At 34.8% G+C, this 24,382-nt stretch overlaps 1 protein-coding gene across 1 annotated transcript in view; it reads left to right on the top strand.

Annotated features, from left to right (window-relative positions):
* Cfap47 (cilia and flagella associated protein 47) overlaps nucleotides 1-24,382 on the top strand; it is a 242,065-nt gene that overhangs the window by 146,537 nt on the left and 71,146 nt on the right. Inside the window, exons 43-50 of the mRNA XM_051142600.1 lie at nucleotides 2,438-2,549; nucleotides 3,791-4,017; nucleotides 5,966-6,140; nucleotides 6,824-6,865; nucleotides 8,143-8,339; nucleotides 10,595-10,738; nucleotides 11,276-11,449; nucleotides 19,981-20,092. Coding sequence (XP_050998557.1) covers nucleotides 2,438-2,549; nucleotides 3,791-4,017; nucleotides 5,966-6,140; nucleotides 6,824-6,865; nucleotides 8,143-8,339; nucleotides 10,595-10,738; nucleotides 11,276-11,449; nucleotides 19,981-20,092 — 1,183 coding nt within the window. The remainder of the gene's footprint in view (nucleotides 1-2,437; nucleotides 2,550-3,790; nucleotides 4,018-5,965; nucleotides 6,141-6,823; nucleotides 6,866-8,142; nucleotides 8,340-10,594; nucleotides 10,739-11,275; nucleotides 11,450-19,980; nucleotides 20,093-24,382) is intronic.

Genomic DNA, 24,382 nt, shown 5'->3' with positions numbered 1-24,382 from the left:
GGATCTCTATTGGAGGCTCCTGTCATGTTTCATCTCTTCAAGCAATTGCTATGTCTGTTCTATTTGCCCTTCTGAATGAAAATTAAGTGTCCTCCTTAGGGTCCTCCTTGGTATTTGGCTTCTTCAGATCTATGGCTTGTAGTGTGGTTATCCTGTATCATGTGGCTATTATCTGCTTATAAGTGAGTATATACCGTGTCTGGGTTATTTCACGCAGGATGAACTTTTCTAGTCCCATCCATTTGCCTCCAAATTTCAAGATTTCTTTGTTTTTCAAAGCTGAGTAGTATTCCATTGTGTAGAAATACAACAATTTCTTTATCTATTCTTCAGTTGTGGGACATCTACATTGTTTCCAGATTCTGGCTATTTTGAAAAAAACTGCTAGGAATATAGATAGTTGAACAAATATTCTTGTTGTATCTTGGAGCATCTTTTGGGTATATTCCCAGGAGTGTTACTGCTGGGTCTTGAAGTAAATCTATTTCCAGTTTTCTGAGAAAGCTCCAGATTGATTTCTAAAGTGGTTGTACAAGTTTGCATTCCCACCAGCAATGAGAGAGTGTTCCCCTTTATCCACATCCTTGCCAGCATGTGGTGTCACTTGAGTTTTTTATTCTTAGCCATTCTGATGGATGTAAGATGGAATCTCAGAGTTGTTTTCATTTGCATTTGCCTGATGTCTAAGGACATTGAACATTTCTTTATGTGTTTCTTGGCCATTTGATATTCCTCTGTTGACAATTCTCTCTTCTATACCCCATTTTTAAATTGGATTATTTGGTTTGGTGGTATTTAATTTCTTGAGTTCTTTATACCCTTTAGGTATTAGCCCTCTGTTGGATGTAGGGCTGGTGAAGATCTTTTCCTAGTCTGTAGGCTGTAGTTTTGTTCTATTCACAGTGTCCTTAGCCTTACGCAAGCTTTTTCGTTTCATGAGGTCCCATTTATTAATTGTTGATCTTAGAGTCTGAATTCCTGGGGTTCTGTTCAGGAAGTTGTCTCCTGGGCATATGAGTTCCAGGCTCTTCTCCATTTTTTCATCTAACAGACTTAGTGTGTCTAGTTATATGTTGAGGTCTTTAATCCACTTGGACTTAAGATTTTTGCAGGGTGATAAATATGGATCTATTTTCATTGTTCTACCTGTAGACATCCAGTTAGAACAGTACCATTTGTTGACGATGCTATCTTTTTTTGATTGTATTGTTTTGCCTTTTTTGTCAAAGATCAAGTGTCCATACCTGTGCCGGTTTATTTTTATGTTTCAACTGGATTCCCTTAATCCATCAGTCTGTTTCTATGCTAGTACTATTCAGTTTTCATTATTGTTGCCTTATAGTACAGTTGAATTTAAAGTCATTTTCCCGCGATTCAGTTGTGCTAGGATATCCAGGGCTTGCTGGAATAAGATAGCTAGGCTTGGTGTTGTTGATTGTGTTATTAAGTTTAGGTTGCCCGTATGGCTTTTTTGGTTATTATAAGTTAATATACTGATCTCTGAGTTCATCTTTGTTGGATGGATGTTTTTTTCAATGTTTTTCCCTTGGTTTCTGTTTCTTCTCTGTCTTCTGGCCTGAGTGGCCTGCTGTTATAGTGACTAGTGAATCTTCAGATCTAACAGGTTGTCTCCACAGGGGTTTTGTAGCCTGCCTGGCCTCTGGGATTTTGCTGCTAACTTTTTTCCTGTGGTCTCTAGTACTAGCATGGCCTTGGGTCTCTGGTGATGCAGGCCTCTAGGAAAGCTGGTGGAGTTGGAGCTTTGAAACGCTGGTTGGCGTCCAGGGGCTGGGATGCAATTTAAGGCTGTTGTGTGTGTTTTAAGGGAAATGGGGACAAGGCCTTGGATCAGGGTCTTCCTTACCTGGTTGTCCCTGGTTCCAACAAGTCTCAATGAAAGCAGGCAGAGTTGTGGGGTCAGAAATGGAATAGGGGATTTGGGATGTGGTTTACCTCTGTTGGATGTGCTTTCAGGAGAATTGGCAGGCAAGATTTAGGATGATGACGGGCCATTCCTGTGGTTTCTTTTGCAAGCAGACCTTGGGAAAGACTGCAGAGTACTGGGACAGGAAGTGGAGTGCTGGGTCTGGGGTGCAACTTACTACTGTTGGGTGTGCTTTCAGAGGGTAGCGTCTTGGGAGGTGGGAGTGGCTTACATGGGGCCCCTGGTGCTGGCAGGCCCCCATGAAAGCAGGCAGAAATCTAAGTCCAGAAATGGAACACAGGCTTTGGGGTACAGTTTACCTCTGTTGAGTGTTCTTTCAGGGGAGTTGGTGGGCCTATGCTTTACTTTTGTCCAGTTAATTATTCCATGATTTGCACAGAAATGTATGCCGTAATGTTCCTAGAAAGCACATAGATTTTTCACTGTGACATGAATATGCTTTATATTTTTTAAGTGCTTAAAATTTAGTATTATTATATGTTTATGTTTTAGATTGGAGATTTGATATATATTGTTGAAGGGAAAGGTTTGATACCCTTGCCTTCAAATTTCTTTCCATCGAAGCCTCCAAGTCCAATGGACTACAGCATTTCTCAAGATGAAGGTATATTATACATGTTTGGTTTCATTTGGTGTGTTGACAGATTGCATTATTTCTTGAATGGACACACAACCATCCTTATAGCACTTTTCTCCAATATGCAGACGTATTTTAGAAAGCCTCCTTCTAACTTTTATTTTGTTTGTATTTGTGAAACAGCACCTCATTCTTTATAAATGTATGTTATTAGGTTTCAGATAATATAGAAAGTAAGTATACCAAATGTGACTCATGACTTCATTATCAAAAAATTAATATTTTATTTTATTTTTTTAAATCTAGATTTCTAGTCTTATGCCTAGCTCTTGATTACTAGTACTGAAAGAATTTGGTTGTTAATGAAACAAAGTTTTAATTTTTGCCTGTTCTTAAAGTGCATCATTTTTATCTTTGTTTCCACTTTCCCTACCTTATTCTTAATGTGTGTGGCAACTTAATCCAGTGATTGTAGCAATAAAACCTGGGACTGACTATGAACTCTCAGACATAAGTTTTGATTAGATTGAAAAGGAGCTGAGTGAAATGAGTGTACATTGATTTTGAAAAAACAAGGAGCTTGCTAACACTGACAAGAATGATTATTTTGTTAAATCAAGTTGGCGGGGCTAATTATGTTTTTTTGTTAGTTTATGATAATAAAATTTGTAAAATCTCTTCTTCATGGTTAAGGGTTGCATATGTAAGACTGAGATCTGTTTTGTTTTGTTTGGCTTGTTAGTTTGGTTGTTTGGTTGGGTTCTTTTATATTGAGATCAAATTTTTCCTTGTGGACATCCTGGTATTATCCTATATCTGGTGAGTTTTGTTCTCTTGTTATAGGATACATGGATTAGGCACATTCTATGCATCATTAACAAAAGAAGTGGGAAACTATATTAGCTAACATGGTTTAGTGGATTAGGCATGGGAGAATCTGTCCTATCTTCTCTTCATGAGAATTATATTACAGCTTTATCAGGATCACAGTGTATTAAGTTTTTGACTATATTGATATTTTTAGTAAAGCACTATTAGACTAAAGCTTCTCTTAGAGAATACCAATATTGTATCTTTAATTTTTGAAGTCCTACTCTTGAATCATTTATTAAGAGTTAACAGAAATGTATTATCCATTTATTTTCTTCTGCTTAATAAACAATATTACTAACTGTACTTGTTCATTTCTAACCTCAGAATTCATGGAGGATAACAGTGGTTAGGGAATGAAGATTTATTACATGATCAAATATTTTTACTCTCCCCAGAATATAATAAGGAAGACCCAGTTCTATATTTGACCTGCAAACCCCATCAAGTCCTTGATTTGAACCTTAAAGTAGCACTGACTAATGAAGCTAAGGAAAAAGCTTTGGCTTTTGCAGCACAGCAACAGATGTCGACTCTTGAGTATGAGCGAAGGGCTATCACTGGCACTCTGGAGAGCAGTACCATCCGTGTGGCCATTGCCCTCCTAGGACTAACCAAGATTGAGGTAAGAATAGAGAAGTGATGCCATTCAGTTGCGTTTGGAAAAAAATTCATTCATTTATCCATTCATTCATTCATTCAGTTATTCATTTAGTGTGTGTGTGTGTGTATGTGTGTGTGTGTGTGTACATATTTGAGCATGTACATGGTACCATGGTATACATAGGGATATAATAGGGAAATTTGCAGGAATTTGTGATCTTCTTTATCATGTGGGTCCCAAGAATCTACTTGGGTCATCAGTTCTTGGCAGCTGGTTCCTCTTACTGATATCTCAGTGGCTCTAATTACTCTTGAAACTTTGCAGTTATATTATTGTATAATTATATTTTTACATAGAAATTTATGAATACTCTTTCTTTTCCTAGGAGCTCAGTGGTACTCTTTTACTTTATTAAATATAATGGCATTTGAAATAATGCATTCTAGTGTATAATTTTAATCATCATACTATAGTTTTGAATTCACAATAATTGTCAATCTGAATGAACATTAGAATGTTCTTGGTAACTTAATAACAAATTCAAACAGGCACACTCTAAAACAACTACATTTGAATCTCAGGAAATGACTGGGTGGAAAGTAGTTCTGCAATTTGCCTAACATGCTGCCTGGTATTAAATTAATAAGCTAAGTATAGACACTCTAACCACATCTAGTTGTGTGACTATAAGATGGTTATTTAAACCTTCACAAGCTGCTATTTTTATATTTTTAATATAGTGATAATGGTTATTTCTGAAAATTGAGAAATGTTTGTATAATATGTATTAAATAATTTTCTGTTCATGCCTACTTTTGATTACTCTTATAAGTATTGTTATCAGAAGTAATATATTAGGAAGACTATTATATGGTTTAAAAAATGTACATTTTGTTCTTAGTAAGCAGAAAAATGATTCTTTAAAAGGTAAACACATTCATAAAAGGTAAAAGGTAAAACGCATGCTCTAGTTTTTGCAAGAGAAAAGCCAATGTCCTGAAGATGCTCTATGAATGGTCTTCCTGATCATGTCTGTCTTATCTCATAATCTCAGCTCCTCCATCAGAGACTACTTACTTACAGAATCCCTTAGACCAGCCTTGTTTGTTTTTCTTCCCATTATGCTAGACAAATATATGTTCCTTTGGTCTTTGAATTTCCTCTGTTGCCTTTTTCTTGATGACATAGAAGTCATGCTAAAAACTGGAAAATAAAAGATGTTTTTAGGTCTAGGTAGATGTGTTAAGTTGATACAGATTAGATATGATTGACACTGATTTACGTTCAGAACTTTAGACTCACCAAGACAGGAAAAATGTTTTCTTCAAGGTTGCTAAATACAAATGGCCAAAACACTATGAATGGAATAGTTATATAATTCTTGATTGTTTCATGGTTCTTCTTGCTATATGTAATTTATTATATATGTGTAATAATATAAATGTATATGTAAAAAAAGGAATTAATTAAAAAAAAAACCTCCCTCAATTATTTCAGGAATTCTAGGTTAAATGCTGAATGAACCTCTGCTTTTCAATTTGATTTGGGCATCCAAAAAGACCTTAAACCTAGTTATATAGTCAAAAAAATTACCATTAGTGAAGATAGTGGTTTCGTAAGCCCTGCAAGTTGTGTTAGTATCAGATACATTGATGTAAACGCACATAGGTTTCCACTCAAGAAACTGTATTTCACGGTTGCTCATTAATGGGATGTTTTCCTTCAAAAACAAGTTATTGGCCACTTTAAGCATTAGAAAAAGAGGAATGTGCCACTGTTAAAGACGACACCATTGGTAATTTGTGTGGATTAGTGCTATCTTCTACCCAGTTGTATGGTAACATCTCTAAAGATATAGGTTTGTTTATTCTTGTGTGTATTCTCCCCCAAATGTTTTATCTGAGCATATAATGTGTTTTGGAGGTAAAATTTAAGAAAATTACAATATAATCTCGATGTTTCCTTACAGTGCCTTTTCCTTTTTAATATGTCAAAGTTGAAGAAGCCTAAATCCATTTTATATGCCACAGAATTGAGCCTTCCTGGACATTTTAATATACCCAGGAAAATTTACATTCCTCAGATTCCAGAACCTCCAGCTGTTCGTACTCAATCTCTTGAAATTAAACCTCAAAATTTAACAGGTAATAAAGAATATTAGGTTTGGAATATCCAGAAGTATTACAGATATTTAAAGGGAGGGACATAGTAGAAGAGAACTATGGTTTTTCATGGGTAATGTATCTTTGATATAACCATCTTTTTTATCATTTGCATAATGTATTTGTGCATAGTTTCCTGAAGCATACGTATTCCATAATTGTGCTCAGGAACATATAAATTAATATGAATATTGATATATATGTATTATAAAATATTAATAAAATAGTAAACATGTGACTAAATGTTTTTGTTGACATTTGTTTTCGTTTTCTAAATTTTAGTTCTTGTCAATTTTCGGGAAATACAAGGACTGTAAATTTTTTTTTGGTTTTTTGAGACAGCCTTAGCTGTTCTGGACTCACTTTGTAGACCAGGTTGGCCTTGAACTCACAGAGATCCACCTGCCTCTGCCTCTTAAGTGCTGGGATTAAAGGCTTGTGCCACCACCACCTGGCCTACTGTAATTTTTTAACTGGTGCTAACTTCAAAAGTATCATAACTTTATATATATATATATACACACACACACACACATATATATAATGTGTTATGTGTTTGGTAAATATTATTTTAGTGAAATTTTAACTGTAGAATATTTCTAAGCTTGAAAAAGTAGTTACAAACTATGATTTCAAGGATTTCTCAGTTCTTTTTACCTTCCTAGAAGACCAGCCACTCCAGAAGCAACTGCCGAGCACTCAAGCAGGTAAAAGAATGTAGGAATTTAAGTTGAATAATTATAGACTGCGTGGAAAACTTGAGGGGAAATTCCCTGACTAAATATTCCAGTGAGAATGGATGGATGGGTAGATAGATAGATAGATAGATAGATAGATAGATAGATAGATAGATAGATAGAAAGAAAGAATTCTGAGAAAGCCAGGAAAGAGTAATCTGCAACAGCAAAGATTACATAAATATTTAAATATACCTAACAATGAAAATCACAAAATTAGTGTACTTCATAAGTATATTGGTAAGATGATTTGGGCAAACAGGCTTCAAGAAAGTTTTTGGTGGTCCAGTTCTCTCAAACAGATCTTAATTCAGGTCTTTTCTAACTATTAAACTGACATCTTTGACATTAGCTTGATCTATTGCCAATTCCCATTGCTTTTCTGTCTGCATCCTCCTGATAGTAAACTTGCTTCCTACTTTGGAAACCACTGAAACTGTAACTTATAGGACTTTTTCTAACTACCCTGCCATACATGGATGTAGATGAAAGAAAAATTTCCCTGTGCATATTCACATTTTACTTGACTAAACTGGTCATGTTAACTAGGAGAAATGCTGTATAATTTAATATAATGATACAGTACTGCATATACTGTGTTGTTTTGTTTTGTTTTGTTCTACTTTTTGTGAAAAATGATCTCCCTGTGCAGCTATGCTGGCCTGGTACCTGATCTTACTGTGTACTGGATTTACATGTGGATCCACACATTCATAAGTGACTTACCTTTTCTTTCTTTTTGTGGGATATTGGAGTAGAACACATGTGCATTTAAGAGACAAGTAATCGTGTACTGAGTTGTCACATTAGCAACATCTTTTTTCTTATAATTTTAACACAGTTTCAGTTTGATGAGTAACTCAAATTCACCCTTATGATTTTATGCAACAGAATAAACTTTCTTTTTCTTTGAACTTAAATGCAAATCAAAACAACTCTGAGATTCCACCTTACACCTATCAGCATGGCTAAGATCAAAAACTCAAGTGACACCACATGCTGGCGAGGATGTGGAGAAAGGGGAACACTCCTTCATTGCTGGTGGGAATGCAAACTTGTACAACCACTTTGGAAAGCTATCTGGCGCTTTTCAGAAAACTGGAAATAGGGCTACCTCAAGACTGAACAATACCACTCCTGGGCACATACTCTAAGATACACAAAGTAATATTAAATATTGATCACTAAGGTTAATTTTAGATCTTATGATGTTTAAGATGACTACTGCTTTTAAATTATTTCATTAGCTTTAGAAGGAACTGTTTCAATTCCTCTACGATTTGCTCCTCTTGGGCCTGGAAGATACCCATGTAAAATTTTGTTAGTATCAAGATATGATGTACGTGTGTATGTAATTGAAGGTATAGTGAATGAAGGAGAACCAGAGGCTGCATTGTTGTTTAAAACACCAGCATTTGAACCGCTTACACAGCATATCCCAATAGTAAGTGAAAATTCCCTTTTTGTGACGTTATTTACATATATAAGTGGAGGTTCTAGCAATAATATATGGTTCTGTATGAATGCTGGCCATAAACAAAAAAATGATATAATGTATATCTTTGAGAAAATAAGTTAGTTTTAGTTTCGGTAAAAACTAGAACCATTATTAAGCTATTTCTACCTTATATGTTCAGTATAAAAAATTTATAGAAAAATATAATAATATAATATATAATAAGATAATAATAGCCAGGAAATAAACATTTGTACATTTAATTGTGGACTTCTGTTATTTGGCCTGAATTGAATAAGCATTTCTTTTAGTATTAGAGGCAAGGGCTTGTGGAGGTGAACATTTTCTCCTTTTAGTTTGATGTTTTCTGTAAAAGTTTAAAATTGAAAAAGACAGTGTAAGAAATCAAATGTTTTGGCGCTGATTCCATAGATCAGGAGTTTTTTAGTACACTATGCATTTCATCCAAATATTATATATATATATAACATATAACTGAACAGATTAGCAGGGAGAATAATCCAAATGTATTGCCGTGCAGAAGCACAGAAGCCATTTAAAAGCTCTATAGAAAAACAACATACTCGCAGTTAATATAGAAGATGAAAGAAATGGTTCGATTGTAGGGACCTAGAGAAAGGAGGTTGCAACTGGCTAGGAAGGTTGAGGGGAATCTCTGAGGAAGAAGTAAAGTTTATCTTAGTAGGTAGGTACTGTCTTCCAAGTTGCAACAATCTAAGGTAATTCCTAACCAGGACTATCATCACACCCTCTCTTCTTCCTGTGAAATGATCTTTCCAAGCCAGAAAGATATAGAACCATAGAAAAGCTTCTGCATGTATTTCCTGTTCAGTAACGCAGATCTCCCTTATAATATGTTGCTTTATTTCACAAGACATAATTCTTTCCTATTTTCTATGTATATTTATCTTTAATTTCAGGATGGTATATTTTGGGGTTCCACACCTACTTTTGCTGTCTCAAACTCCTCCTAACGTCTCATTTTGAGAGATGTAAATTTATAATTGTATTTTATAGATTAAAAGTTACTTTTCCTTATTATGTCAGGGTTTCTTCCTGAATATCAACTCTGCTACCATACAAGCATCATTTTGTTGGATACATTTGCTTAAAAATATGACTGTAATATCCTTAACCTCTCATCAATTACCTAAAAGAAGTTATTTCTATTGGAGTCACCAGCTAAGATATGGACACACAGATCCTTTCTCCAAATTCTGTTTTTAACATATGAGCAAGATGGGTTCATAGGTACTAAGAAAACCTGTTGTCCCCTATTAGACAAAATGACAATATAGCATAGAAGTTGGTAATTAATTATAGGAGAATTTCTGAATTCAGAATAGTAAATCAAGTTTTGCTCCTTTAATTACTTGTGACATAACCGAGTCAGACTGATGTAGAAAAGTCTGTTCTCATTATATGTAGAACATCTGTTATCTGAGAAATATACCAATTCAACACCTTTTATTATTCTTGGTCAGTAATAAATTGTATCACTCAGGATCATAATACGATTGCTAAGTTGGCCATTTGTCATAAATTATCATAAATTGATCTTCAGTAAACCAAAGATATTAAATAACACTTGGATAGACCTATCAGGCAATGTTTATGTTATTACTTATAAAACAATTGAGATACTTGTTTTTTTCTTCTTCACATTTTAATGAGTTGTTCTCCACAAGTCTCTTTTCATGTCACATTCCAAATATTTCATAATAATTGAAGTGTTTTATCAAATACTAATTCAAACCACTGCATTTTTATTATTTAAAAATAATTAAATTAGCCTGCATAGACATGGGTGATTTTCATTATATTTTTCCATACCATGCTTTTTATTATGTTTAATTTGGTTGATTCTACATGTCTCCCAATCACATCTCATTTCTCTGTTCCCCCTTTTCCTACTGGAACTTTTGTAATTCTTCTGCATGCAAGGCAATTGCTGTACTACTGTCCTCTATTCTACTCCTTACATTTTTGAAAGTGAATCTCACTATGTAGCTTAGGCTTGCCTTGAACTTAACAATAGATCCCAGGCTGCTGTGGAATTCCAGGATATATACACTTAAGGCTTCCAGGTACTAGCATTATAGTATTTTGTATTTGTTTTGTATTTTGTATTTTGTAATGTCTTAAGTAATAAGAATTAGCATGCAATTCAATTTTGCAAACGTCTTCCTTCTAACATATGTGTAACTCTTTTCATGTTTTAGAAAAATGACTCAAAGAAACATTGGAAAATTAAAATTAAAGTAGAAGGAGAGTGGTTTTATGGACCTCCAAATTTACATGTTGGCCCTGGTGAAACTATCCAATATCCCTTGACCTTCAAACCCATTTTGGAATGTGAAGTTATGGTATAAATCATGGATTTTTCCTTATATTATTAATATGTAAATGAACAAATATATAGATAGTAGTCATTGTAGTTCATTATAAAAATGTTGAGTAACATTTTATATATTTTATAAACACGATAGTTTTGTTTACAATGTTTAAATTTGAGAGGCCAATATTTACCATGTCACAGTGCTATTGTCTATGAATATTTATAACTAAGTTAATTTAAGAAAGCATACTCAATGTTATGAAATCATTGCTTCTAGTCATGTCAATTGCTACAGCTGACAATTCTCCTTTAGTAATATTTCCTTGACAAGATAGTAAATTAAAATATAATTTCTACATTTGAGAATGGTTATGTATAATGTATAATTTCCAGAAAGATAGAAGTAAAGTACATTTAATTAGTAAATTCTTTCATCAATAAAATCATGAACTGGAAATTCCAGTTCCTTTTGTTGATGAGACTCAAGATGAGTAGGTTGAGAGTGTTAGCACTGAATTATGACTGCTGACTGTTGTAGAGCTTAAAAGCGTCTTCTTTATCTTAGGGTAAACTTACTTTACTAAATGAAGTAGACGGTGTGGAACACATCATTGAAATAGATGGAATTGGGACATACCCACTGGCATTGGACCATCTTGTTATAGACTGCCAAGTAGGAAATGTGACAGATAAATCCATAATAGTTCCTAATTATACAGCAAGTCTCCTGACATTTAAGGTAAGAATTTTAATAAGAAAATAGATTCTTCTGAATATACTTGAATTATATGGAATGTGTTAATGATGTGAAAAATATTAACAGGTTTACCTAGAGAGGTGAGACACATACAGAAATAAGTATAGTTCTACTTTTTCTTCTTCCAAAAGCTACAAAACTTAATTTTAATTACTAATTGTGGTTAGCATCAAGCAATTTTTTTGTTGTTTTTACTTTTTTATTCCTTTTGCATTTGTCTTTCTTTACTTTGTATGAGATAGAGGCTTATCATAATCTCAAATTTCAGTTTTTCCCTAGTGTGTCATGTACTTGGATTGCAGCCAGCTGCTACCATACCTAACTCAAACAAGTTTTATTCTTAACTATTAGTGTGTAATTATAAAACATTTCAATTTTATGTATTTGTTCCATATTCATTTTTTCCTTGAAGAGACTATATTTGACAATACAAGATGTTTAACAAAAATGTAGGAACAAGTTTTTAATATTTTGAAGCAGGGTATGTCTGTATACCCCATTCTAACCTCAAACTCAAGATCTTCCTGTCTTAATCTCCTATGTGTGTGATTATAGGCATATAGCACTGTGCTGGCAGGAGAGGCATAGGTCTTTGGAGAGAATATGTACTCAGTGTGTGCAAGATTCTTAGATTAATTCTCAGCACCAAAAATGAAAATAAAAACACAACTCTTACACAAATGCTTTATCTATAAATGGTTTTCTTTTTAATTTCTTCACAAGCATAATACATTGGATTAGGCTATCTCTAAAATTCTTCCACAATCACAAGACAGTTATTCTCAATTACTTGTACAGTTACAGTCATGGATATCCCTTATTCTCCACAAAACACTGATGACTGCATTAGTGATACATCACTTTTAAATAGATCTAAAAGCAATTTAGTGGTTGCCACTAGAGACACAGGTTACCTCAACCACAAGTTACAGCTCATGTTTGTTTTGTTTTCTATTGGTTTGGTTTGGTTTTGGTTTTTTTGAGACAGGGTTTCTCTGTATAATAGCTCAAGCTGTACTAGAACTCTATCCATAGACCAGGCTGGCCTTGAACTCATGGAGATCCTCCTGCCGCTGCCTCCCAAGTGTTGGGATTAAAAGTGTACGCCACTTGACAGGACCTCCCATGATACAAGGAGCTGTGGGTCATGCTTGCAGGGCCTAACTGCTGATCTAAAGCAATCTGGGAGTGTCCTGGCTTACAGAGGCGTGGAAATTGCTGCCTCCTTGGATACTGCCATATTGTCTCAGGTCCACAAGGCACTGATCCTGTAATCTCCAACAGGCAGATCCTAGCTGGGTCAGCTCCTGCAGACCCAGAAAGAACTCCCAAATTCATGGGAGAGGCTGCACGCCCCTACAGAGTATAGAGGCAGAGCTAAAAGACAGCTGCAGCCCAGAAGATCTGATCCACCTGGGGTCTTGGCTACAAAGCAACAGGAAGGACAGGCAGCTGGGATCAATCTACACAACCAGAGAGCTTGTGTGCTGACCTTACTCTAGAGCCCAAAACTGCTGTTTTGAATTACAGCAGTAAGGTGAAAAGGCCCAAACAGAAACCTACTTTGCAAGACTCAGCCTGGAGCCTAAGGTGTTGAGAAAAATCTCCAGGAGTAGAACCTGAATCACCTGCCTGGTCCAGGGAAATACTCCTTGATCCCCACAGGCAAGGGTACCCTACCTATAATCAGGCATCAACTACCCACTCTCAAACAGGGAAGGTCACTACAAACCACCTCCCAACACCAGAGTCACCAAAATGACAAGAGGACAGCGAAAGAACGCTAACAAAAACCAAAACAGGTTGGCATCTCCAGATCCCAGCAATCCCAATGAAACCAACCTGGAGAACCCAACAACAATTGATATACAAGAAAATGACCTCAAATCCTTAATAAGTAAGATGATAAGGGAAGAAACAAATAAAATCTGTAAACAATTGCAGGAGGAGGCAAACAAGAGGGCTGAGGATTTAAAAGAGTCATATAAAGAGGCAGTTGAAGAATTTCAGAAAAATACAAATAACCAGATGAAGGAAATCATTAAAACAGTTCAAGACCTGAAGATAAGGATGGAAGCTATCATAAAGGAACACACGGAAGAAAAACATGTTCGAGAAGCATCAGAAAAGAAAGCAAGCATCCCACAGGTCGCCTTATCTAACAGATTGCAAGAAATGGAAGAACGAATATTGAGACTTGAAGATACAATTGAAGAACTGGAAACATCCATCAAGGGAAATTCTAAGTCTGAAAAGTGCCTGACACAGAGCATTCAAGAAATCAAGGACACCGTGAAAAGATGAAACTTGAGAATAATAGGGATAGAGGAAAGAGTAGGCAACCAACTCCACAGCTCAGAAAATATCTTTAATAGAATAATAGAAGAAAATTTCCCCAATTTGAAGAAGGAGATGCATATGAGCATACAAGAGGCCTACAGAACACCACATGGAATAGACCCGAAAAGAAAATCTTCCCGCCACATAATGATAACAACACAAAATTTACAGAACAAAGAAAAAATATTAAAAGCGGCAAGAGAAAAAGGCCGAGTAACATATCAAGGCAAACCTATCAATATTACTCCGGACTTCTCAACAGAGACCCTGAAAGCCAGAAGGGCCTGGACAGAGGTTCTGCAAACCCTAAGAGAACACAGACACCAGGCAAGATTACTACACCCAGCGAAATTATCAATAATCATTGACGGAGAAAACAAGATATTCCATGACAAAAACAAATTCAAACCGTACCTAGCCACAAATCTGGCTTAACAGAAGTTAGTAGAAGGAAAACTCCACCCCAATGGGTCAAACTACAACCAAAACTACATAGGAAATAGGTAACTATACCATCGCAAAATCACAACCTCACAAAATCTCGACTGTTACAAATACCAAAAATGAAGGGACTTACCAATCACTGGTCATTAATATCTCTCAACATCAATGGTCTCAACTCTCCAATAAAAAGACACAGACTAATGGAGTGGATGCATAAACATGACCCAACATTCTTCTGCATTCAAGAAATACACCTCAACCACAAGGACAGACATTCCCTCAGAGTAAAAGACTGGGGAAAAATATTCCAAGCAAATGGTCACAAGAAACAAACTGGGGTAGCCATTCTAATATCTAATAAAATAAACTTTCAACCAAAATTAATCAAAAGGGATGAGGATGGACACTTCGTACTCGTCAAAGGTAAAGTCAATCAAGAAAACATCACGATTGTGAACATCTATGCTCCTAACACAAGGGCTCCCACATTTGTAAAAGAGTTATTAACAAAGCTTGAACCACTCATTGATACCCACACATTAATAGTGGGAGACTTCACACAATCTCTGGTGCCCCATATTTGACCATGTCCCTTGGATGGGGATGCCTGGTGGCACTCAGAGGAAGGATAATAGGTCATCAAGAATAGACTCGATAACCTATGAGCATATACAGGGGAAGGAGGTCCCCCTCAGTCACAGACATAGGGGAGGGGAATAGGGGGTGAAGCAGGAGGGAGGGAGGAATGGGAGGATACAAGGGATGGGCTAACAACTGAGATGTAATTTGAATAAATTAATAATAAAAAAAGGAAAAAATAAAAAAAATAAAAAATAAAAAACCGAAAGAATAAGAAAAAAAAAAGTGTACGCCACTAGGCCAGTTGAGTGCAGAGTGGGGTCTGACTTTCACACATACTCTGGTGCCCCATATTTGACCATATCCTCTGGAGGGGGAGACCTGGTGGCACTTAGAGGAAGGATAGCAGGCTACCAAGAAGAGACTTGATACCCTATGTGCATATAGAGGGGGAGGAAGTCCCCCTCAGTCATAGTCATAGGGGAAGGGATTAAGGGGAAAATGGGAGGGAGCGAGGAATGGGAGGAAACAAGGGAGGGGATAACCATTGAGATGTAATATGAATATATTAATAAAATAAAATTTTAAAAAAGTGTATGCCACCACCGCCCCGCTGTTACAGCCCACATTGACTAATGTTTCTGAAGGTTGGAAAACCGTTGAATACCTTGGTTGTTTTGGCACCTTTCCACTTCACCACAAACATTTAGACCTCATTGTTAAGAGTAGTTTTTTTTGTTTTTCCAGAAGTTTGTTTGTTATGAGAATTAAATTTTTAGAAGGTCTTACATTGTATCCCTGGCTGGCCTTGAATTCACAATAATCCTAGTTCCTCAGTTTGCCAAATGTTGGGATTGCAGCTTTCTGGAACTTTCTCAACTATGTGTACCTAATTTCTAGGTACCAATATTATTGTTGTTATCCTTTGTTCTTGCTGTTGTTGTAGTGTGTTTGCTTTTTTATTTTATTTTTCTCTCATATATTAATGCCAAATGCAGTTTCCCATCCCTCTACTCTTCTCAATCCCTACCCCACCTTTTCTTTCCCCCAAATACCTTGAGACAATAGCAGGCTTCCCAGGATATCAACTGACCCGTGCATAACATGTTACAATAAGTCTAGGCATATCTTTACATCAAAAGGACAAGACAACACAGTAAGAGGAAAAGGGTCTCAAGAGGAAACAAAAAAGTCAGAGGAAACCCCCACTCTGAGTGCTAGGAGTCCTACAAGAACACCCAGCTACAAAACCATAACATATATACGGAGGACCAAGTGCAGACCCGTGAAGTTTTCTGTCTCTGTGAAGCCCTGTAAGCCCTGCTTAGTTGATTCTATAGTTTGTGTTTTCCTGGTGTCTTCGCCCATTCTAGATTCTACAATCCTTCTTCTACCTCCTTTTATGAGTTCTCTGAGGTCTGCCTAATGTTTCGTTGTGGATCTCTGCATCTGTTCCCATTAATTACTGCATGAAATATCTTTGAACATATGGGGCTAGGCACCTATCTATGAATGTAGTACAGTATCATTAGGATTCATTTCTCTGTTTTCTTTTTTGCCAGTCATGATTGACTCTATCCCGGGTCTTTGGGCCGTACAGCCTCCTGTCCTGGCCATCCAGGCAGGACAGTGGACAGTCAGGGGTGGGCTCCTTCTCATGGCATGTGTTGGTTGGTTCATTTTTTTTAGCCTATACATATTCTTAAAATTTCCCCCAATAAAAGACAATTCCATTTTTATTAAAGTATATTTTATACTCTATTTAAATAATTTTGTAAATCTACTCTTCCCTAAAATCTATAATGAACTATAAGTATATTGAAATATTCAAAAGTCTTAAAGGAGTACATATTTAGGGAAAACTCCAAATGCTATTAAGAGTAAACACTGATGCCATTTAAGAACCCAGCCTATTCCTATTTTGTTCTGCACAGCTATGCAATCTTGCAACTGCAGTACGTGCAAATAATGGAAGCCTTTCAAACAAGGAGATATGCGTTTTTAAGTATGGATCTCTATTTGACGTATCTTAAGTTATCCTTGCAATATCCACTAGCAACATTTTCTTGTTATTTCACTTGTCTAAAAGTTTTGGTTTGATAGACAGATCCTGTTCTGAGAACATATGTCAAAAGCACTCAATAATTGTTTAACTTTGCCTTTGTTGACACATGCAATATAAGTAATAACCCACATAATTTTGATTGTAACCATTATAAGGATATTTGGAATATGAAATATTCCTATGGGATATTAGAAGATCTTATCTATCCTTTGTGATCAAGTAAATTTCTTTTATGTGTAGAGCTTTTAGCATGTCAATAAAATATGTGAAATGTTTGAGTTTTTTACCTAAGGGTTATATGGAAGTTCTATGTGACAAAGGCAGCATATCTGAGTATTGGAGGTGTTCTTATGTGGTGATCCTTGGCAGAAGGCCAAATCATTGCTGATGTCTTCACCAGTATCTGATTAGGAATTGCATTGATCACATATTAATTATAGTGAATTCAGGGTTTATACACTTAATCCATATAATTCACTAATCCAAAAAATGCAGAAGGAACAAAAATTTGAACAACAAAACAGAGACATATAGTGATGCATATCCCATGCATAATGTGTACTTATAATACCAAAAATTATGAGGGAAAGAAAGAAAAGAATATAGAAAATATGGCTAATACATAAGAAGCTGTTCACAGAAGGGACTTATGCCAGATTAATAGACTTAAATGTTTAGGTTTTTATTTTAACAAAATAATGAAATAGAAATGTTGGCAGCATGAGTAATGGAAAGTACCACCATTATGTTTTAGTAAATAGATAAGAACAATCGAGATATAGAAATAGGAGGCAGAGAGACGGCTCAATGGTTAAGAGCACTGGCTACTGTTCCTGTAGAAGACACAGATTTACTTGCTACAAGCCACGTGACTGGTCAAAGTTTCCAGGGATCTAGTACTCTCTGGTCTCAACAAATAAAAGACATATGCATGCCACATAGACATTCATGCTAACATTAATAATTACTGCTGCTGCTGCTGCTGCTGCTGCTGCTGCTGCTGCTACTGCTGCTACTACTACTACTACTACTAATACTACTACTACATGCTAGCATAATAATTACTAATAATAATAAGAAGAAATAACAACTAATTTGTAATTAGAAAATAAAGTATGTGAAACATTTTGTTCACTATACAACCTCAGAAGTAGATTTAAAGTAGCAGAAAACAATGTCAACAAACTTGATTATAGAGCAATGTAGCTCTCCCAGTCTCAGGAAAACAAAATAAAAAATATTTACCAAACCCCAGACATTGATGAAGCACCATAAAACATCAGTATATCCCTAGTAATAGTTCTTGAGAAGAGAGAGACAAATGTAATTCATAGGGTTAAAGGAGTTAGTTCCAGAAATTTAAAAAAAAATCAATCTACATATCTGAAGAGCTCATCCAATTTAAAGTAGACAAAATCAAAATGATCCACACTTATAACTCCATTTGACTTTCAAATAAAGATAACATGGAACTGTCAATGTAGAAATAGCACAAATTGTCCCTAGTTATATACATATATTAGATTCACTTGACGTGAGTTCAAGGCCCCCTTTTTACATAGTGAGTTCAGTGAGATACAGGCTAACATGGATAACAGAATGAAATCGTAAAGAAGAAATGAGAAAAGGGAGGAGGAGGGAGTCAGGGAGATAGATAATGGATAGATGGACAGACAGATGAATAGATAGATATAGATAAATGATAGATAGATAGATAGATAGATGATAGATATATGGAGATAGATAGATGATAGATATATAGAGATAGATAGATAGATAGATGATAGATGGATATGTGGAGATAGATAGATAGATAGATGATAGATATGTGGAGATAGATAGATATATATGTGGAGATAGATATGTGGAGATAGATAGATAGATAGATATGTGGAGATAGATATGTAGGTGGAGATTGATTGATAGAGATAGACAGACAGACAGACAGATAGATGTATTTGGTAGTCTGTTAGTATCTCTGTTCAATAAAGTATTATTAGGTCTTCAAAAAGCATGTCTTCATTTGTAACGTAGAAGTGTCTAAATAAGATACAAAAAAAAATAAAGACAACAAACACAATGATAGAGCTCACATGTAGAATCTAAAATAGGTGAATTTTTAGAACACTAGGATTCTGATCACCAGAAAATGTGATATGTGTGGATATGTACTTGTGTTTGTGTTTATGTTCAGTGTATCGTGAACACAGATTTTTCTTTGAAATTCACTTTTTAAGGTATCTTCAGTGTTTGATAATGTGGAGAAATCTACGCCTGTCCGTTAAATCACATACATAATAGATATCATTTTTCCTAACTTAAAAACAGTTTTAGAAAAGAAATTTGTGTAATAAATTAAAACCATATTTATAAACTATCATATGTAGGAGCTGAATTTTTGGCTCAGTGGTTAAGCACATTGCTGCTCTTCTAGAAGACACAAGTTTAATTCCTAGTACTCACATCAAGCAGCTCATAATCACCTCTAAGACCCGAATCCTTCTTGTGATCTTCGTGAGCACTTACACATGAATAGCAAGCACACATATATACACATATATCGACTTAAATAAAGGTTTAAACATGTTTGAAAATGTCTTGATTTAATTTCTAGGAATCAACTATAATGGACAAATAGATAGAGACATAATTAGATGAAACTTTAATTTAAACAAGGTTGTGCCAAAATTCTGCTTAAATATTCTTCACTACTAACCTAAACATTCATTGAAATACTTCTATTTCTTATATATAATATTTCCCTAAATACCGTCCATGATCTATAAAAGATACTGGTATTTTCTGATTAATATTCAAGTAGCAACTGAAAATAACATTTATTTTCTACAAAAATTATTTCCCTTGCTTTGGTTTTTCATGTCTCTTCTCATATTTTTTCCTTTTCTAGTATAACACAATTTTCTGAATTTTTAATGAAAATTCTATCGATTTAATAAAAGTAATTAAATTATGATACATTTTATGCAATAGCTTATGACAATAACTCCTATATAATAATATAACAGGATAAAATATTTTTATATTGACATTAACATAATTCCTATTTTCTAATGTACTCTCCTAGGTAACTTCAGATCTCGCAATAGTTTGGGGAAATTCCTATATCACCATTGAACCTAACAACTCAATTCCATATACTCTCCATGTATGCCCTTGGAAACGTGGAGAATTCAAAGGTATTAAATCCTTCATAAAATATTATTATTAATTACATTGCCAGGATGAAAATATGGTAATGATAAATACAACTATAATTTATTGTTCTATTTTTGGATAGATGGTATGAGAGAAAATATTGTCATTTCACTATCCAAACAATTAGAGCTTTGGGGGTATGTATTTTATAGCAAATATTACATTATCTTTGATATTTCAAATATATCTCTAGAAGAAATTTCTAGAAATAGAATCTTAAAGGTGTTTATATTTGAAATTTAATAGATACATTTAAATAATTATATAAATGACTATTATGTACACTGTTAACACATAAATTCAACGTTTGGTATGAAGTATTCTTTCTTTTCTCTAATAAAGTATTTATATAACAGTTCCCATTTATACTTGAGCACAATTATTTGATTGGGATGAGAGGAAAGCAGGTGAAAAGTAGCAGAACATAGTAATTAGCCAGGTATGATGGTAATTGATGTTTCTAATCATTGCACTTAAAGGAGAGGAAAATGTTAAATTCCTGGCCAGCTTCAGTTACATAATAAAATCCTTTTCTGTTACAAAATAGTTAGTAGCTAGTACTGAATAACTATGATTCATCATATAATATACTCTTTTCAAATTAGAAGATAATTAAATGTCCCACTAGTGGAGGTCCACACTGAGAAAATTGTTATATGATCACTGGACACAATTTTAGAAGTGTATTAAGCAGATCACTGATAGTCAGTTTTCTTGTGGTTTCTGGAAGTACTGACTTCGCAACCCTTGTGGCCTTGCTAAAGACTATCTCTACAACAGGTCTAGTATAACCTCATAAAATTTAAAAGTGTGACCCTATTATAAGAATATCAGTGAAGTAATTTATTTTAGTGTTGCAGATACACCAGAAGATATAGATTGACAGGAATTTTAATTTAAAGTTTCTTTCTGGTTTTCTTATTCCAAATTTTTAATCATGCTACTTAGCAGATTTTCTTTTTTAACAGAAGAAAACATTTTGTTTTCTTGATCAAAAAAGTAACAGTTTTATATGGGCATCCCTCTATTAACACTGGAAGTTTACTTCATCTAAATATCATTAAAGAAATTAGTAATAAAAAAACAATAGGGCATCCCAAATATGAACCATGTCATTTTTCCACAGACAGTTCTTTATATTTGTTTATTTGATTTGCTTTTCTATTTTGTTTTACTTTATATATTCTTTTATGTCTTACTTTATTTCTCCATTTGTACATTAGAACATTCTGACAAAAGTAAATTAAGGAAAAAGGTTTATTCTGGCTTACAGTTCCAGTATGTAGGAAGGGAAGTCAAGGCTGGAAGTAAGAGTCTAAGGCAGCTGGCCATAGCACAATCAGGGAGCTAAGGACAAATGAATAAATGCTGGTGCTTAGTTTCACTTCTCCATTTATTCATTCCTAGATCCCAGCCTGTGATATGATTTCATCCACAATTAATGTTACTTTAAATAAAATAATTCTGCATATGTATGCTTAGGTGCTACTAGCATCACTGAGATGCTAGGTTCTCTCAAGTTGAAAATTAATACTACTCATCACATTTCACTAAAAAGTAGTATGCTGTTACTGTATGTGATCTGGCCTTTTTATACAAAAAGAAAAAGGAAAACACTAAGTCTTTTCTCCCCCTACTTTTTATCTATCATTTTCAAATGTCTGTCTGTCTGTATGTATGTATGTGTACATATATGTACACACATACATGTATATATGTATACACAGATATATGTAAGAAAACACAGGAAATACACATTTTCACACCAGCAAAAACAAAGGGAAGCATGTGCATGTGTGCGCACGCACACACACACACATACACACATACACACACTACCATCATCAATATCGAAATAACAGTAATAGACAATCATTAGTCATTAATGTCTATCAATATCATTGGATTCAAACCCCCATGAAAAGCACACAGGTTAATAGAGTGGATACGGAAAGAGGACTCATCATTCTGCTGTATACAAGACACACCTCAGCGACAAAGGTAGACATAACCTCAGAGTAAAGGGCTGGAAAAAGGTTTTCCAGCAAAAGAACCCACAAAACCTGCAGGAGTAGCTATTCTTATATCCAACAAAATAGGCTTTCAAGCAAAATTAATCAAGAGATGTGGAAGGGCACTTCATATTCATCAAAAGAAAATTCCATCAAGGTGACATCTCAATTCTAGTAGATGTTCTTAATTTTGGAATATTAATTAGTCTATAATAAATGATAATAAGTTTTCATAAGTTTTAGATATTTTTTTTTAAAATAAAAGATGGGTCTCAATATAATAAACTTCTCATTTAACTTTCTAAAATCCTGTCATGGAAGCCATACACCTTCTCATCCAAATTTGTGATTACTTTCAAAACAGAAACCAGTGAGCTTTATTGCTTTATGAAAAGGAACTATAAACTCAACTTATTCAGCTAGGTGTAAGAATTAAGTCATTTCATTTAATATGTCTTTTCCATGTGTAATTATTTTATTGATGTTAGAAGGTTTGGTTTAGCTATAGAACTTTAGAACATGATTTTGATAATCATATATTTGAGTCGCCAGAGTGCCTCAACACATTAACCATATATATCCTCTTATGAATTGTCCAAAGGTAGAAGATAAGTTTGTTCATTGTTGTGTACTTTACCATAGCATATAGCATATAATGATAGATATGATATGTCTCCTGACTCCCATGAATTCATATCTCATTGTGGGTCTAGATATCTATAAACTAAGCTATACTTTGATAAACTTTAACCATAGTCACAAAAGCAGTAAAGGAGAAGAAACATTATTCTCAAAATGTATGAGCTGAAATTTTATCAGCTAATATGATTGGTAAGATATTTGAGCAATGGAAACAGCATTACTGAAATCAATGAAATTGTTTCATGTAAATACAAATAAATTAATAGTATAGATATATGTGTGCGTGGAATGCAGAGTGGCATATAGCTAGAAATATATGCAGAGTCTCCCAGGAAGAAAATCATATTGTTTCTCATTGAAGTGGGCTAGTAATGTTTCTTCATATTTCTCTATTATTTCATGCCAAAGGGAAAGTTTCAACAGGGAAAGCTATAACTAACAGAATTTATTGAAATGAGATTCACTTAAATACATTAAGAACTATCAGACAAAAGCAGGCTAGGGTTACTTCCAAGAAGTAGAGTACTTGTTTGCATGTATGATGTATTGCAATTAGGTCCATAGCACCACCACCACCACCACCACCACCACCACCACCACCACCACCACCACCACCACCACCACAACAACAACAACACCTCCTTTAAGAATTTAATGTGGGTGTTTTTTGGCCTTGTGGCCTGAAACTGTCTCTAAAGTGATATATTTATGTATTTTATACTCTGTGTACTTAGAGTGGATAGATAGATTGAGTGCACACATATATTGTTAGGTAGATACAGTAGATAAAAGCAGCGAAATATAGTGGAGACTATATCTCATGATGTAGATACACTATAGTTGTACAAGACCTTAAATTAAAAACCTAAAATTAACATCTTGTACAACTAAACTGTACTGATGCTCTATTTTTTTTTTAAATAAAACTAACTTTAGAGGACCAATTTTATGATGATTACTTGTTATAATAGTTGATTTGGTTTGTAGCACAAGCATTCTTCATATAGTAAATTGAAATTAATTTTCAATATATATGATCCATAGTAATCCAGTAGCTGTAGAAGGCAGGTGGCTAATAATGTTCAATTTTGATAGCAGAGCATGCATAATCTAGCAGATGCCATATCCCTAAAGAAAACTAATTCCCTTTACTCCAGAAGCCATCAACAGTCCATGCCTCATCATTATGAATGAGGATTGCTCTAAACCACCTTCTTTTAAAAAATATTTTATTTATTAAAATTTATTCACAGTACATCCCAATTGTTATTCCCTCACTCATATCTTCCCATTCCCACTCTCCCTCTTCTGCCCTAGTGCCCTTTCCTAGAACTCAGATGAAGTGGGGGGCGGGGCTCCTCCCTCACTGTAAGGCCACAGCCTATCAGGTCTCAATAGGATAGCCTGCATCCTCTTCCTCTGTGTGCCCATAAGGCCATCCTGCCTAGGGGAGGTGATCAAATCTTGGGATCCAGAGTGCATGGCAGAAGTTAAGCAGCAGCAACCCTCCCCACAAAACACCTAAATCTGTGATAGAATGTTGGCTTGATCTTTTGCTGGAAGCCACAGCTGTGTGTATGAATATGTGTGTGTGTGTGTGTGTGTGTGTGTGTGTAT

This window comes from Acomys russatus, chromosome X (genome assembly GCF_903995435.1).
Source record: "Acomys russatus chromosome X, mAcoRus1.1, whole genome shotgun sequence".
Taxonomy (NCBI): Eukaryota; Metazoa; Chordata; class Mammalia; order Rodentia; family Muridae; genus Acomys; species Acomys russatus.
The sequence above is the reverse complement of the archived record's forward strand: the minus strand, read 5'-3'. Positions and strand labels throughout refer to the sequence as shown.